This window comes from Mobula hypostoma, chromosome 16, assembly GCF_963921235.1.
Source record: "Mobula hypostoma chromosome 16, sMobHyp1.1, whole genome shotgun sequence".
Lineage (NCBI taxonomy): Eukaryota > Metazoa > Chordata > Chondrichthyes > Myliobatiformes > Myliobatidae > Mobula > Mobula hypostoma.
Window position 1 is genome coordinate 28,479,582 of NC_086112.1, and position 16,947 is coordinate 28,496,528.

General features: G+C 38.7%; 1 protein-coding gene across 6 annotated transcripts in view; it reads left to right on the forward strand.

Moving 5' to 3' along the window:
* dmxl1 (Dmx-like 1) overlaps window positions 1-15,207 on the forward strand; it is a 201,695-nt gene extending 186,488 nt beyond the window's left edge. For 2 of the 6 annotated variants that reach the window (XM_063068695.1, XM_063068696.1), the window contains exons 41-44: window positions 2,205-2,257; window positions 10,856-11,073; window positions 11,984-12,199; window positions 12,923-15,207. In XM_063068695.1, the coding sequence (XP_062924765.1) occupies window positions 2,205-2,257; window positions 10,856-11,073; window positions 11,984-12,199; window positions 12,923-13,024 (589 nt within the window). In that variant the 3' untranslated portion in view covers window positions 13,025-15,207. Of the gene's footprint in view, window positions 1-2,204; window positions 2,258-10,855; window positions 11,074-11,983 lie in introns of all 6 variants that reach the window. The other 4 variants (XM_063068697.1, XM_063068700.1, XM_063068698.1 and 1 more) reach the window with 3 other exon arrangements.
* The last annotated feature ends 1,740 nt before the right edge of the window (window positions 15,208-16,947 follow it).

Consider the following 16,947-nt stretch of genomic DNA (forward strand, 5'->3'; position numbering starts at 1 on the left):
TATTCCAGAGAAATATGAGGTAATACATTCTTGTAGAAAGAATCTAAAGGATACATGTCTAAACTGGTGCTATTCATCACAATAACACACACTTAATTTTGTTTCTGGGAACATGAAGGTGTGAAGATCCAAAAGACTGCATATATGATAATCTAAAGCAAAAAGTAAACTAGTGGAAGACTCGAATTCTGCTGGTATCTCATGTAACCCTCACAGAGGATGGATATAGCAATCTGTAATATTTAATACTCTGTGTACCTAATGAGTGTGCTCCCCTTTGAGTTGTATTTCTCTCCCCATAAATTGTAGATTAAATGCTGGAAGCACTCAGCAGATCAAGCAGTATCTTTGGGAAAAGAAATAGTTAAGGTTACAGGTTGAATGCCGTGCCTAAGAACTGGGAAAGAGATGGTTAAACGCATGGTTTAAGTTGCAGAGAAGATGGCATGAGAAATGGCTAAAACAAAGGGAATATCTAATAGGATGATGCCATGTGAAATGGATTGATAGCGACAGTTAGTGGATGAGTATTGTGCTTTGTGTTATGTATTGTTAATAGGCTCTGGCACATGTCCAATGGTCACACTTTACCAAAGGAGCATATAAAAATCAGATCTGATATCACAATTGAATATATGGCAGAAATGGGCAGTTTTGATATGGACAGAAAAAGTAAGAAAATGGAAATACTAAATGAGCAGGTGTTGCATCTTATGATGCTGCATGAGAAAACACCCACTGCCCTGCTCTTAACAACAAAACACACACAAAGGACCATAACTGCCATTTAGCTCCCCCATTGTTGTTGATGCAAAGGATGTGTTATGATCATGACATTGTGATTCTGAAGTGGGATACAAATTGTGTGGAAAATGGTGTTTAGTGTAGGGAAGTGTAAAGCTATGCACGTTGGTAAGAGGATTCAAAAGGAAGATTATTATCTAAATGGAGAGAGACTGCAGATGAGTGAGTTCAGAAGGATCTGGTATGCATGAATCATAGAAAGTTAGCAGTTAAGAAAGCACATTGGCCTTTATTGCACAGGGGTTTGAGCTTAGGAGTATTGAGGTTTTGTAATTTATCTTATTTAGAGATACAACATGGAGCAAGCAAGCCACACTGCCCAGCAACCCATCTATTCGAAATTAGTCTAATCGCAGGACAATTCACAAGGACCAATTAACCTACGAAATGGTACGTTTTTAGACTGTGGGAGGAAACCAGAGCACCCAGAGGAAATCCATGCAGCGACAGGGGGAATGTACAAACTCCTTACAGACAGTGCCAGAATTGAACTCTAAACTCGAATGCCCCAAGCTGTAATAGTGTCATGCTGACTGCTACATTACTGTGGCACCCTAATTTGACAGCAGGTTAGAATGGCAACACCTGGACCATTAACCTAAAAAAAGGATAACAAGTAGCATTGGAATCAGTGCAAAGGAAATTTGCCAAGATAATTCTTGGTATAAAGCTCTGTTCTGTCAACAGAGACCAAGCAGTTTGGGTCTGTATCATTTTGGAGTTTGGAAGAATGAAAGGTTAACATTATTTAAATATATAAGATCCTAAAAGTTGGGCGGGGGGGCTTGGCAGAGTAAATTTGAGATGTTTTCACTGACGGAAGAGTCACAAACATGAGAACAAAGCTGGAAAATAAAGGGCCAGTCATATAAACTGAGTTGTGTGGAAATTTCTTCTCTCAGGGTAGTGAAACTCTGAATTTCTCTTTCCCTAAGAGTGATGTAGTTTAATGTGGAGAACGATAAATGTTTGAAAGATTGAGGTATTCAGAGTTATGGGGAACTGATACAATAGCTGGGACCAACATAGATCAGCAACCATCTTATTGAATGATAGGCAGGCCTGGTGGCCTACTCCTGCTGCTGTTTTCTTTTACTCTTATTAATCCATTTGACCTCAACTCATTTTGTCATAAATGTTTCTCTTATCTTATCCATCCGTCCATCACCTTCTCTATAAATGAAAATTACTCCTTTAATCTTTCTTTCACATCTATGTGAAGAGTCTCCAACCTGAAATGGTAACTTTTCTAATTCCGCAAATGCTTCCTGACCAGCTGAGTGTTTTCTTGCATTTTCAGTTTTATTTTCACATTTCAGTATCTGTAATTTCTACTCAACTTAAATGGAGATGTCATTTCTAAAGTATTTAAAAAGAAACACTTTTTTTTTCTCCCTTAGGAATATCTGCCTCTGGGATACACTCATGCCACAAGCTAATAGTCTTGTTCATGGTGAGTTGAATCAACAAACATATTTCAAATATGCAGTTACTGTATGTTCATCGCAAGTTTTATGGGACCTTTTAAAAAGTTTGAAGAATAATTAGAGATTTGGACTAATGAACATGGTCCACTTCAAAGTTACTTAAAGAAAAATTATAGATCAAAAATTGGCACTCTGTTCAGCTGCTGAGGGTCTTGAATTCTTGGCCTGGATTCTCTGCCTCTTTTGCCTTCTTTCAGACATGACTTTCAAACATAATCCTTAGACTGGAATGTCATCATCTGCCGTCATATCACATTGCTTCAATAGGTGTTTGAAGCATCGTTGGTAGTTCTTTTAATTTGAACGTGCAAAAAAAAAATCCAGTTATTATTAAAATGGGTTTATCCAAATTTTAATATATGAGATTTAAATAAAATAAACTGCGAAGCTTTGCAGAAATTTTGTTTACAGAATTATGCTGTTTTTGGGTGAAATATGCATTAAAGTATAATGGATCACTCTACTATTACTATTAAGCTAGGGGTTGTTGTGAATGGACATGCAAGCAAATCTTGCAATTTGTAGCTTTTCTTTAATGTGTGAAAGGAGGCAGGTCTTTCTTTCCAAGAATGATTTGTGTTTGGTTCCCAAAGCCAACTCGTACCTCATACCATTGTTATTTGCTGTGATTACATTTAAGCTCTTGGATTTGGATTGAAATATATAATGGGCAATCTCTTGGTAAAATTCTCTCATAAGGTCATGCTCCCTACAGTGTCATTCTACATAACTGAAAGAGGTAAAGTATCTGTCCTTTTACCATTTCCCTTGTTATCCAGAAACGCAACCACTCCTAAGTGAAGCATTAAATTAATTTCACTTCCAATATGGTATGCACAACTCAGTGCTCAGTTTGTGGGTAACTGCTTTTGAGAACATCTCAATTCAGTTGGAAAGTGTGACCCTCAGCTTCCAGGTGCCAGTCATTTCAAGCAACCCAACCACGTTATCCACTTTATTTGGCTGTCTGTATAGTTTCGGTGAAAGTTGAAGAATGCTCGAGGATCTTCCAACATTGAGCATTGCAGCTTTCATGACTCAGAACTGAATTCAATAGTTTCACATTCAGCATTCAGATCTATACCTTGTTGTTATGTTTTGTAACTCCAAAACATACAAATAATAGAAAGGAAAAGACAGAGCTGGAAATGCATGTCTTAGCTTCATTTTTACTTCATCGCGGTGTGCACTTATGACATGGTGGCATAATGACGTATACAATTTATATACTTAACACGTAACCCACCAGTGCATTATGTGAACGACAGAGAATGCTTAACCAAACAATATATTTACAATCTTACTCAAAAAGGACCGCAACAGTGACATGTCCTTTGGCCTTGGGGTATCAACCAGTGCTTGAATTTTCTGCTGTGTACATACATCTACTGATGCTTCTGGACACATCTTCAGTGATGTTCCTGGAATCATCGGGTGTTTCGGGTCTTTCAACATCATACAACCTCCTCCAGGTGACCCAGCCGGGGCTGATCAGACACTAGCTTGTGTCCAGATGGCTAGCTGCTTATGACTCCATGGCTCCCCTCTTTTGAGCCACAGCCATCTTGAGGCCCTCTCTGCCGCATCGGTGGTACTGCGGATGGCTCTCCTCTTCCTCTCTCCCTCGATGCCCAAAATGCTGAAGGCTCTAACTAAGTAACGGGCTACGAATCCCCTACAACCAACCTCCACTGGGAGACACCTCGCTCTCCATCCAGCCTGCTGACAGTTACTGACCAATCCTGCGTACTTGGAGAGCTTCCTTTCAAAGGCCTCTTCCAAGCGATCTTCCCATGGGACTGTCAGCTCCAGCAGCACCACTCGCTTGGTAGACTCAGACACAAGAAAAATGTCCGGTCGCAGGGTGGTGGCTGCAATATGGTTGGGGGACTTCAGCTGCCGTTCGAGGTCCATCAACAGCTGCCAGTCCTTTGCAGATGTCAGGGTGCCTGCAGATGTTCTTTTGGTGGGTCTTGGCTGCTCCCCAGCTCTGACAAAGGCAATGGTCTGCTTGGAGGGTCAGGACTGCTTCACCCACTCAACTCCTGCGCTGACGGCTTCAGCAATGGTCTTCAGGACCTGATCATGCCTCCACCTGTACCGTCCCTCACCAAGTGCCCTTGCGCAGCCGCTGAGGATGTGCTCCAGGGTTCCTCGCTTGGAGCATAGTGGGCATGCAGATGACTCTGCCTTGCCCCATGTGTGCAGGTTTGATGGGCTTAGAAGCACATCATACATTGCCTGGATGAGAAATTGGATGCGGTGTGGTTCAGCTTTCCAAAGATCAGCCCAGGTCACTTTCCTCTCAACCGCATTCTCCCATCTTGTTCAAGCTCCCTGTTGCTTCATTCCCACTGCCTTGCAGGCTCTCGTCTCCTCCACTACTGCTCTCACCCCTCCTGAACTAGACAACACCTTTCCTTCCCTCTGTTGTCCATTTGGCAAGTTGCAAAGGATCCTAGCCCAGGTCAGCCTCGTGTGACCACTCCCACCAGCAGCACACTTGTGTAAAACTTGTGCGTTAATGGTGTGACAACAGTGATGATTGGATTAAAGAATTCACAATTGTTGCATCATGCTCTGAGCCAGTAATCTTTTTAACACTGTCTTGAGAAGTTGGAGATATTTCTTGTCATCCTTACTGATAATAATGATGTCATCCAGGTAACTTTGAGTGTCGGGGGAACCTTGCAGCGCCTTGTCCGTAACTTTCTGCCAGAGTGCAGGAACAGATGCTACTCCAAAAGTAAGCTTATTATAGTGGTAAAGTCTTTTGTGAGTGTTTATCGTGAGAAACACTTAGGACTGTTCTTCCGTCTCCATTTGTAGGTGGGCCTCAGCTAAGTCCATTTTGCTGAAGAGTTTTATTCCAGAAAGGTTTGCAAAGATATCATCTATCCTGGTCAGAGGGTATTGATCTACTTTCAGTACTGGGTTGATGGCAACCTTAACACCGCAGATCCTGAGAGACCTGTTCTTCTTTGCTACTTGTTGAATGACGGAAATAGTCCACCCCGTGTCCAATTCCATTTAATTTGATTTGTCGTTCACTTCTGGTGTAAACCCTATCTGTTGTCTGTAGTTTTCACATTCTAAATCTCAAGGCTACTCAATCCTATGTCACTCTCATTACTATCAGATTTTCATGCAGATTATTGTTCTTTTTGAAACTGCAATTTGACTTTTTTCTTTATTTGTTGCCTGTGTAGTTCATTTATTTTTGTCTGCTTTACACGGTATTTGTATGTGCTCTACTTTTTTTTTGCATTTTCTGCAAGAGCCACTGCTACAATGGTAACACAATTCCTTCAGCCAGGCCAAGCAGGTTTCTGTTTAAACGTTTCAATTTTGGTCACGTTCACTTATATTCCTAACTGCAATTTAATTGCGGCTCTATCTGCTGCTTCTATTGATAGAGCTATTTCAACTCTTCTATTAAATTTTTGTGCTTCATTTAGGAGCTGTTTTTCAATGTTTTCTTGTAAGATTCCACAAACTAAACAATCTCACAAACTATAAGGTGATGAGAAGCAATTATTCTGTGGATAGCCAGAGGTTTTTTCTCCGAGCTGAAATGGCTAACACAAGGGGGCATAGTTTGAAGGTGCAAGGAAGATATCAGAGGTAAATTTTTCACACAGAGTGGTAAGTGCATGGACTATACTGCCAGCAGCAGTGGTAGAGGTGAATACAATAGGGTCTTTTAAGAGACTCCTAGATAGGTACATGGTGTTTACAAAAATAGAGAGCTATGCGGTATGGAAATTCTGGGCAGTTTCAGAGTAAGTTACATGGTCAGCACAGCATTGTGGGTCGAAGGGCCTGTAATGTGCTGCAGATTTCTATGTTCTATGTTCTTAGTGCATCATTAAGTCCATTACCGAAATGACAGTGCTCAGCAAATTCTACTATGTACACTGGAATGGACTCTGCTCTTTTGATTCTGTTTATGAAACCTAAGACATTCTGCAATCAACAATGGTTTTGGTTCTAAATGTTCCTGCATTACTTCCACAATATCAGCGAAGCTAATCTCGGCTGGTTTTGTTGGAGTAGTTAAACTTCTCAGCAAACTATATGCCTTTAAAACCAATGCATTCAGACAAAACTGGCACTGACATTAGCCATTTCATTTGTTTTAAAATATTGCTTAATTCGCTTAGACAATATCTATTATCTCTTGTGTATTCAAATGCGTCTATCTTTCCTATATAACTAGTTTTTGTTTTTAATGTATGAACTTGTGAATTTGTCTATTTCTGTCTTTTTTTTAAACTCTAATATCTCAGTACACTGCAACAGGTTGGTAGTCGTCTTGTGTTCATTTAAAATTTCCTTGTTGCCTCTGTATGTTTTGTAACTCTAAAACATAAAACTGTTTGAAAGCAAATCATGGAGCCAGGAATGCATGTCTTAGACCTGTTTTTACTTTAGTGAGGTGCACACGTGTGATGTGAAAGCATAATGATGTATGTCATATACATACTTTTACATATAACCTGCAATACATTATGTAAACAGCAAAGAATGCTTAACATATTTACAATATTTCTCAAATTACTCCTATTACAATCATTAGAAAGAAGTGACATAGGGCAGAAGGTGTTGAATCATTGTGGATAAAGCTAAAGAACTGCAAGGCTAAAAAAACTCTGATGGGAGTTGTATACAGACCGCCAAATAGTAATAAGGATGTGGTCTACAAATTACAAGAGGAGTTAGAAAATGCATGCCAAAAGGGCAATGGGAGATAGTTCCAATAATCATGGTAGACTTCAATATGCAGGTAGATTGGGAAAATCAGGTTTGTGTTGGATTTCAAAAGGTTGAATCTCTCGAATGCCTACGAGATGTTTTTTTTTGAGCACCTCATGATGGAACCCACTGGGCAATCAACTCGTGGTTGAGCCCACTTGGGGATCAGCTACTTTGTATTGGATGTTGTGCAATGAACCGGAATTAATTAGAGAGCCGAAGATAAAAGACCCCTGAATGGCAAGCCATCATAATGTGATCAAATTCACATCGAAATCTGAGAAAGAGAAGCTAAAGTCAGATGTATCAGTATTGCAGTGGAGTAAAGGAAGTTACAGATTCGTGAGAGAGGAGTTGGCCAGAATTGATTAGAAAAGAACACTGGCTGGGATGACAGCAGAGCAGCAATGGCTGGAATTCCTGGAAGCAAATTGGAAGGCACAGGATATATACGTCCCAAAGAGGAAGAAGCATTCTAAAGGCAAGATGACACAACCATGGCTAACAAGAAAAGTCAAAGCCAAGATGAAAGCCAAAGAGAGGGCATTTAATTGAGCAAAAATTAGTGGGAAGTTAAAGAGTTGGGAAGCTTTTAAAAGCCAACAAAAAGCAATTAAAAAGTCATTAGGAAGGTCAAGATGGAATACAAAAGTAAGCTTGCCAATAATATTAAAGAGGATACCAGAAGTTTCTTCAGATACATAAAGTGCAAGAGAGGCGAGAGTGGATATCGGACAGCTGGAAAATAATGCTGGAGATGTAGTAATGGGAGGGGGGGGCAAGGAAATGGTGGATGAACTGAGAAGTATCTTACTTCTGTCTTCACTATGGAAGACACTAGCAGTATGGTGGAAGTTCCAGGTGTCAGGGGTCATGAAGTGTATGAAGTTTCTATTACTAAAGAGAAGGTTTTAGGGGAAACTGAAAGATCTGAAGGTAGATAAGTCACCGTCACCTGAACCAGATGGTGTACACCCCAGGGTTATGAAAGAGGTGGCTGAAGTGATTATGGAGGCATTAGTAATGATCTTTCAAGAATCACCAGATTCTGGAATGGTTCAGGAAGACTAGAAAATTGCAAATGTCTCTCCAGTCTTCAAGAAGGGAGAGAGGTAGAAGAAAGGAAATTATAGACTAGTTAGTCCTACGTCAGTGGTTGAGAAGACATTGGAGTCGATAGTTGAGGATGAGGTTCCAGCGTCTTGGAGGCACATATTAAAATAAGCCGTAGTCAACATCGTTTCCACAAGGTAGAATTTTGCCTGACAAATCTGTTGGAATTCTTTGAAGAATTAGCAAGCAGGATAGACAAGGGAGAATCAGTGGATGTAATGTATTTGGATTTTCAGAAGGCCTTTGACAAAGTGCCACACATGAGACTGCGTAATAAGCTATGAGCCCATGGTATTACAGGAAAGATTCTAACATGGATAAAGCAATGGCTGATTGGCAGGAGGCAAAGAGTGGGAATAAAGTGAACCTTTTCTGTTTGGCTGTCGGTAAGGTGGTATTCCACAGGAGTCTGTGTTGGGACTGATTCTTCTTAAGTTATATGTCAATGATTTGGATAATGGAATTGATGGCTTTGTTGCAAAGTTTGCAGACGATATGAAGACAGGTGGAGGGGCAGGTAGCTTTGAGGAAGTAGAAGAGTTACAGAAGGACAGATTAGGAGTATGGGCAAAGAAGTGGCAGATGGAATACAGTTTTGGGAAGTGTATGGCCATGCACTTTGGAAGAAGAAATGAAAGGGTTGACTATTTTCTAAATAGAGAGTAAATGTTAAAAACAACTGAGGCTCAAAGAGATTTGGGAGTCCTTGTGCTGGAATCCTTAAAGGTTAATTTGCAGTTTGAGTCTGTGAAGGCAAAAGCGATGTTAGCATTTATTTCAAGAGGACTAGAATATAAAAGCAATGATGTAATGTTGAGACTTTATAAAGCACTGGTGAGGCTTCACCTGGAGTATTGTGAGCCCCTTAGCTTAAAAAGGATGTGCTGAAACTAGGAAGGATTCAAAGGAGGTTCACACAAATGATTCCAGGATTGAATGGCTTGTCAAATGAAGAACATTTGATGGCTCTGGACCAGTATTCACTAGAATCAGAATCAGGTTTATTATCACCGGCATGTGACGTGAAATTTGTTAACTTAGCAGCAGCAATTCAATCTCAATACATAATACAGAAGAGAAAAAAATAAATAAAATAAAAATAATAATAAATAAATTACAGTATATGTATATTGAATAGATTTTAAAACGTGCAAAAAACAGAAATAGTGTATATTAAAAATGTGACTTAGTGTCCAAGAGTTCAATGTCCATTTAGGAACTGGATGGCAGAGGGGAAGAAGCTGTTCCTGAATCACTGAGTGTGTGCCTTCAGGCTTCTGTACCTCCTATCTGATGGTAACAGTGAGAAAAGGGCATGCCCTTGGGTGCTGGATGTCTTTAATAACAGATGCTGCCTTTCTGAGACATAGCTCCCTGAAAATGTCATGGGTACTTTGTAGGCTAGTTCCCAAGATGGAGCTGACTAGATTTATAACCTTCTGCAGCTTCTTTCGGTCCTGTACAGTAGCCCGTCCATACCAGACAGTGATGCAGCCTGTCAGAATGCTGTCCATGGTACATCTATAGAAGTTTTTGAGTGTTTTTGTTGACATGCCAAATCTCTTCAAACTCCGAGTAAAGTATAGCCGCTCTCCTGTCTTCTTTATAACTGCATCGATATTTTGGGACCAGGTTAGATCCTCAGAGATCTTGACACCTAGGAACTTAAAACTGCTCACTCTCTCCACTTCTGATCCCTCTTTGAGGATTGGTATGTGTTCCTTCGTCTTACCCTTCCTGAAGTCCACAATCAACTCTTTCATCTTACTGACATTGAGTGCCAGGTTGTTGCTGTGGCACCACTCCACTAGTTGGCATATCTCATTCCTGCGCGCCCCCTCATCACCACCTAAGATTCTACCAACAATGGTTGTATCATCAGCAAATTTATAGATGGTGTTTGAGCTATGCCTAGCCACACAGTCATGTGTATATAGAGAGAATTCAGAAGAATGAGGGGTGACCTAATTGAAACCTATCGAATGATGAAAGGCCTTGATAGGGGGGATTGGAGAGGATGTTTCCTGAAGTGGGAGAGTCTAAGACCAGAGGACACTGCCTCAGAACAGAGGGGCGTCCTTTTAGAATGGAGATGAGGAGGAATTTCTTTGTCAGAGAGTGGTGAATCTGTGGAATTCTTTGTCACAGGCAGCTATGGAGGACAAGTCTTTATGTGCATTTAAGGCAGAGGTCGATGGATTCTTTGGTCAGAGCATGAAGGGTACAGGGGTGAAGGCAAAAGATTAGGGCTGAGAGGAAAGTAGGATCAGCCATGATGAAATGGCAGAGCAGACTCGATGGACCAAAGGGTCTAATTCTGCTCATGGTCAAATATTACTGAAATGTTAAATACATAACACTTTTATTTCCTGCATTCCTCTCTTTCCTTTGGTAACTTCAGATTTCACTAGGCTTTTCCTCTTTATCCACTTCTGCACATGACTTCCACACTCTTATAAAGGCACAGCTGCCACCTGTGCTATTTATTGTCTCCTGGTCTCCACCACAGAGCTCTCCTTTTGTTCCTTCTTTTCTCTGCTCCAACCCTTTCTGCAGCTTAAAACTTTTCATTTCAAAATTTCCAGTTTTCAAATTCATATATGAAATATTCTTCACTCCACAAATGCTGCCTGTCTTCTGAGTCCAGTATTGTTCATTTTGAAGCCATGATTCAGTATATTATTGTTGCATTCCAGCATTCACATGTCATGAAAGTGGAGCCACTGTGTTAGCATATGCATCAAAGCAGCAAGTTTTGATATCTGGTGGACGAAAAGGTTTCATCTGTATACTTGATCTACGCCAGCGACAGTTGCGCCAGACCTTTCAGGCTCATGATTCACCTGTTAAAGCAATTGCTGTGGATCCAGCGGAGGAATATTTCATTACTGGGTCTGCTGAGGGTAACATGAAGGTACAAAATATCAATTATCAATTTAACATAAAATTGATGTAAATTTTATTCCTAACTAACTGCAGGTATCTTTAGCATTCAGCATGTATAATTAAAAATATTCTGACAAAAACGTGCAAACTTAAAAATATCCTAAAAGTTTTTGAATAACTGAAGATGCATGACATTTTCTGGTCCTACTGAATATGAAATAAAATATATTTATGGGGAACTTATGAACATGAGCACACTTTTCAAATGTCTAAACTTGTACTACATTGTGGGCCGGTACTTTAATCAAGCAATATGCTCCATAACTTCCATTCACTTCTGCTCTACATTTCATTTTTTCATCCTCCTAAAAAATATTTTTTTGCATATGAGAAAGCTTTACAACAAAAACACCTTCACTGTGATTTCTGGGCAATTACTGAGTACCGTGGCATCTTCCACATTACTCCTCCTTTCACCGTATGTTTCATCTTCATTAAATTGCTTTATTTGACCATTTTGCCACCTTAAATAATGATTCTGGTTTAGTACTATTGATTTTAAAAAGGTTTGATTGGGTAAAGTTATAATAATAGTGTGTTAATGGAAAGGATATGAAATTTTCCTTAAGCTCATACAAGTGGAAACTGAGAACCTTGGGCTTTTGATCGGCATCTGTAATTTCAATCATCTAAATTTTGGTTGAAGCCTTGAGAGACAATGAGTAAGAGTAAAGTATATTTTCATATTAAATGTCGCACTAACCTCTTTGCCATCTGAGAAGGTAATGGAAGAGTATGCAGCTCCAATTAATGCAGATCATTAGTCAATACAAAAGAAAAATTCTAATTCAACATTTTGAGGTACTTTGTAAACTAGCTTTGCAATTTTTTGAAATTATACTATTTTGAAATTAATTTTGACTTTTTATTACTTTTAGGTTTGGAGTTTGTCTTCTCTCAACCTGATCCACACATTCTCCAATGAACATGCCCGACAGTCACTCTTTAGAAACATAGGAACAGGAGTCATGCAAATAGAGACTGGCCCAGCAAATCACATGTTTTCCTGTGGAGCTGATGGAACAATGAAAATGAGGATCCTGCCAGATCGCTTTAGCACAGGGAGTGGAAAATTGGATATCTGGCAAAATGATGTAAAATTTATACTATGATAATTTTATATTATGATAGTGATATTATCAGCACAATCCATTCTAGCTTAAATCTACCAAAATATATGTTTATTAGGAGTAAGATAAACACTGATGCCACACTTAGGATAGGTGTTGGGGGGTAGGATGGGATGCTTTTCATTTTTAATTCTTAATGCACTGATGCCTTAAGAAGTTTGTGAATAGTTGGAAGAAGAAATTGAATCTAATTGTGTCAAAATATAAGAAATAATTAATTTTCTTGTAAACTATGGTAAAATGTGTTGCTGCTACAAAAAAGCCTTTTGTTGAAACTGGTTGCTGATATTTTTGAAGTGTCAAAATGTACAGTGCTTTAAGGAAAATCAAATAGTATAAGATACAATAATTATCTTTTTTATGCTTGTATTAAAAGTTTGTAAATTATATAAAGTTATAACTTGAACTGTGACCATTCCTTATTTTTAAGCTTAGAAAGACCCTGAAATACAAGCTATAAGTAGATTTTGCTTATAATCTTCATGCAGGAGAATGTAACTGGTATTCCAGTTTTTGACGGGGGAGAAGGGAAAAGAATGTGCACAACATTGTACTGTAAAGTGAAAGGTAAATTTGTAAAAGCAAGATCTTTTGTGTTGGGCTGATACCAGAAATGATATGTACTGAAATGTAAGTGTTTCTTTCAACACAACTATAACATTTAAATTATTTTTTTTGTGTTCAAAGTACAAACTTGAGAGGGGCAGTAAGCAGACTTCCATCAGTGCCACTTTGTATGAGATCACTAATGAGTATGTTGCAGTTGAACCAGGATTGTTCAGCATCTGACATCACCAAGATTGGTAACTCAAGATGTGGCGAATCATGGACACAGCTGCATCCTACTGTCTGTTTTGCAATGTACTGATGCAACAGCAAAAGGTCTTAACATTTTTTGACCCATACCATGTGGTTAAAACTTCACTGTAAATGCAGTTCATAAGATGTGAGGAAACTTCAAATGACTGCACCTAACCAGTACATTCTGAAAGTTTTATATTCAGAAGAAACATAAGATGGGAAAAGTTTATTATGTCTAAGAGTTGTTCTAAGTTTAAAAAAAAAACAAAATTGTATCTTTTATATAATCAAATGTTTAAATGCAGTACTTAATGTAAAATAAGCCAAAACCAGAATAAAGGCTGTGGCCTTCCTCTCTGTAAATCAGAAGGGTCAAGAATAAAAGTTCATATTTATTATCCAATTGTTAAGTTAACTTTTGATATGAAGATTAAATGCTGAGAGCTTTCAGGAGTGACAGTTACTTTAAGATAAATTTTAGGCTAATAAACCATAGGTTTAGTAGTTTACGTGTGAATATATTACTATTCACTATGAGCAGCCTTGCTTTTCCAAAGGAAAAGAACCTATTTTTTGGCCATTCCTTTTGCCATGCCACATATCTAGAGCAAAGAAGGCAAAGAACGTGTCTTTCCTCAGACTCAGATCATCCATGCTCCACCAAAAAACAATTGTACTGGAAGTAGCCCAGTATTAGTTGGATATTTCATTCTTTCTTCACACAAGTATTCACAGTTTGTACTGATAGAGCTGACTGTAATCAGCCATTCAGTACAAATTGTTTCAGCAAATTCATTATTGGTTCACTTTTCAAAGAGTAATTAGGATTAAGAAGCACAAATTATTGTTCACATTTTTCCCATCAAATATCTTTTAAAGATATCTTTAGAGTAGACCAACCACATGGATATATGCTGTCAGAATTAGTGGCTTGTACTACTACTGTATTAATCAAACAGCAACTACTTCATTATGGAGTTCATGTATCAACAACAGAAGTATGTTGAAACTTGTAAAGTTGTAAAATTCCCCTGTGTTCAGGAATATGGAAATAATTAATGATTGTAAAAAGAAACTACTGCAATTCTAAATCAATTGTAGGAATAGCTATTTGTATGTAAAGATTATTAGATTTACCTTTGTGATTGGAATATTTTATTTTGTAGACCTGATAACCTGGGTATAGAACAAAAACTATATTGCTTAGAAGATGGATTTTGCATTGTTTTTTTAATATTTAATTGATGCACGCCACAGTTATAGTTGCTATAAATGTAATCTTAGCTGATCACAGTTTTAAGGTTTATTAATTTCATTGACTATATAAATTTGTAGTTAGCAAATGGGCATTATATGAAAATATATGCATTAATTTTAGTCCATGTTGAAGGCCTTATTCATAGATCTTGTGTTATTTTTTGTTATATACTCAGGATATTTCATCTTTAGGAGTGTTTTAGTACAATATAGTAAACCAAGTTTTATCTGTCAATAACTATTTACTAGGTAACAGTATAACAATAGAAATGAAACAGGTCTTGATCACTTTAATTGTGCAATACGATATACTAATTTTATTAAAACAAGATTTGTGAAGAAATATTAGTAAATCTGAAGAAACAATGTTTCTTTCCTATTTATATGGAATATTCTGTAATAATTGATTTCAAAGAAAATACTGGACAAGTTAATCATTATCAGGTGACTCCTGAATTACATAAATCTCTGGGCTGGACACATCTTACAAGTAAAAATTAACCTTTTGTTTTAAAACATAATGAAAGAGAAGACTGTAATCCCAAGTAACACACTAGTACCTGGCTTCTCTTTGCCTTATCAGAAGTTGGCTATGCTGAATTCTCTTGAAAAAATGTCAATCATGTATTTAAAATTAATAATTGTTGCAATAAAATACCTATGAGAATAAAACATCTCTTTTTTGCCATTGTTCTTTCTCAGTTGTATATAAGAAGTTAGGCTACAGGTTAATCAAATGTCAATACTGGGAAAGCCTCAGGAGCTAAAGTTTGTGTAACTAAGCAAGGATTGGAATGCCTGAAACTAAATCTGAATGTGCTTAAAGCATGAGCTACTCTGGCAAACGGACATGAATTGAAAAAAGTGTAACACTATTAACAATACTTAATGATGCACTAAAATTAATTGAGAAGAAACGTGACTGATCATTAGTGTCCATACAGTCTTCTTCTACCTCCTACCTAAGATCCTCACACCAGACTGTCCGGGTAGGCCTATTGTCTCCGCCTGCTCTTGCCCGACTGAACTCGTGTCCTTGTATCTCAATTCCATTCTATCCCTCTTGGTTCAGTCCCTTCCTACCAACATCCACGGTATTTCTCATGCCCTTGATCTCTCAGTGACTTTCGATTCACTCAGCCTGACAATCTCATCTTCTCCATGGATGTTCAGTCCTTATACACTTCTATCCCCCATCAGGAAGGCCTCAAAGCCCTCTGCTTATTTCTTGACAAATGAACCAACCAATCCCCCACCATCACCACCCTCCTCTGTCTGGCAGAACTGGTCCTCACCATGAAATTTTTTTCCTTTGGCTCCTCCCACTTTCTCCAAACTGGAGGGGTAGCCATGGCCATTTGTATGGGCCCAACCTATGCCTGCCTCTTCATCAGCTATGTAGAACAATCTATTTTAGAAGCCTTCCTCGGTTATACTCCCCAGCTCTTCCTCCACTACATTAACGACTGCATTGGCACTGCTTCGTGCGGCCATGTTGATCTCGTCAATTTTATCAATTTTGCCTCCAACTTCCACCCTACCCTTAAATTCACTTGCTCTATCTCTCGTACCTCCCTCCCCTTTATCATTCTCTCTATCTCCCTCTTTGGAGACAAACTACTAACTGATTGATTACCCACTCTGACCTTTCACTTCTCACCTTCCTATTATTTTCCCCGTGGCCCGGTCTCCTTCCCTTTCTCCTATTGTCCACTCTACTCTCCTGTCAGTTTCTTTCTTCAGCCCTTGGCTCTTCTCACCCACCTGCCTTCATCTATCACCTTCCAGCAAACCTCTTTCCCTTCTCCCCAACTTTTGTCGGCATCTTCCCCCTTCCTTCTCAGACCTGAAGAAGGGTCTCAGCCTAAAATATAACTGTTTACTCTTTTCCATAGATGCTGCCTGACCTGCTGTGTTGCTTTGGATTTCCAGAATCAGCAGACTTCCTTGTGTTTGTTATTTACTCCCCTATTAGACCCTTTTTTCTTCAACCCTTTACCACTTTCACCTACTCCCTCTTAGCATTTTACTTCATTCTCCACCGACCCATCCTCCCTCTCATCTGGTCTCACCACTTCCCCCTCTGCCCAGCCCCAACCTTCTTATTCTGGCTCCTGTCTGCTTCCTTTCTAGTCCAATGTGTCTCAGCCGTGAATGTCAAATCAAAATTAAACAACTGCTTATTCCCCTTTGTAGATGCTGTCTGACTTGCTGAGTTCCTCCAGCATTTTGTGTGTGCTGCTCAAAGGAGGACTTTTGACCATGACTAATCAAATTTTATCATTTAAGAAGGCTTCACTTTATTGTAATAGCATGTTAAGTTTATATTCTTAGAGCTAATAGAATTTTGGACTATCGCTTTTTTAAAAAAAAACAAAGCTCTTTATATTTGAATTATACCACTGTATAATACAAGCACAAGATCTGAAAATCTAATTAGCCAACAAAATTTAATAAAATGATGAGACTTAATATTATGGCAGCAGTGTGAATGGAAGTAATGTCTAAATTGTGCAAAGGTGAGTGTGTGTGTGTGCTGCAATCGGCTATGCTCCTTCTGTAACTTCTCCACAATTTAGGAAGCCATCGAACATTATAGGAGTGCAGAAGATTTAGACAAAACTAAAGCAAATATAACAATATCTGCACTCAAC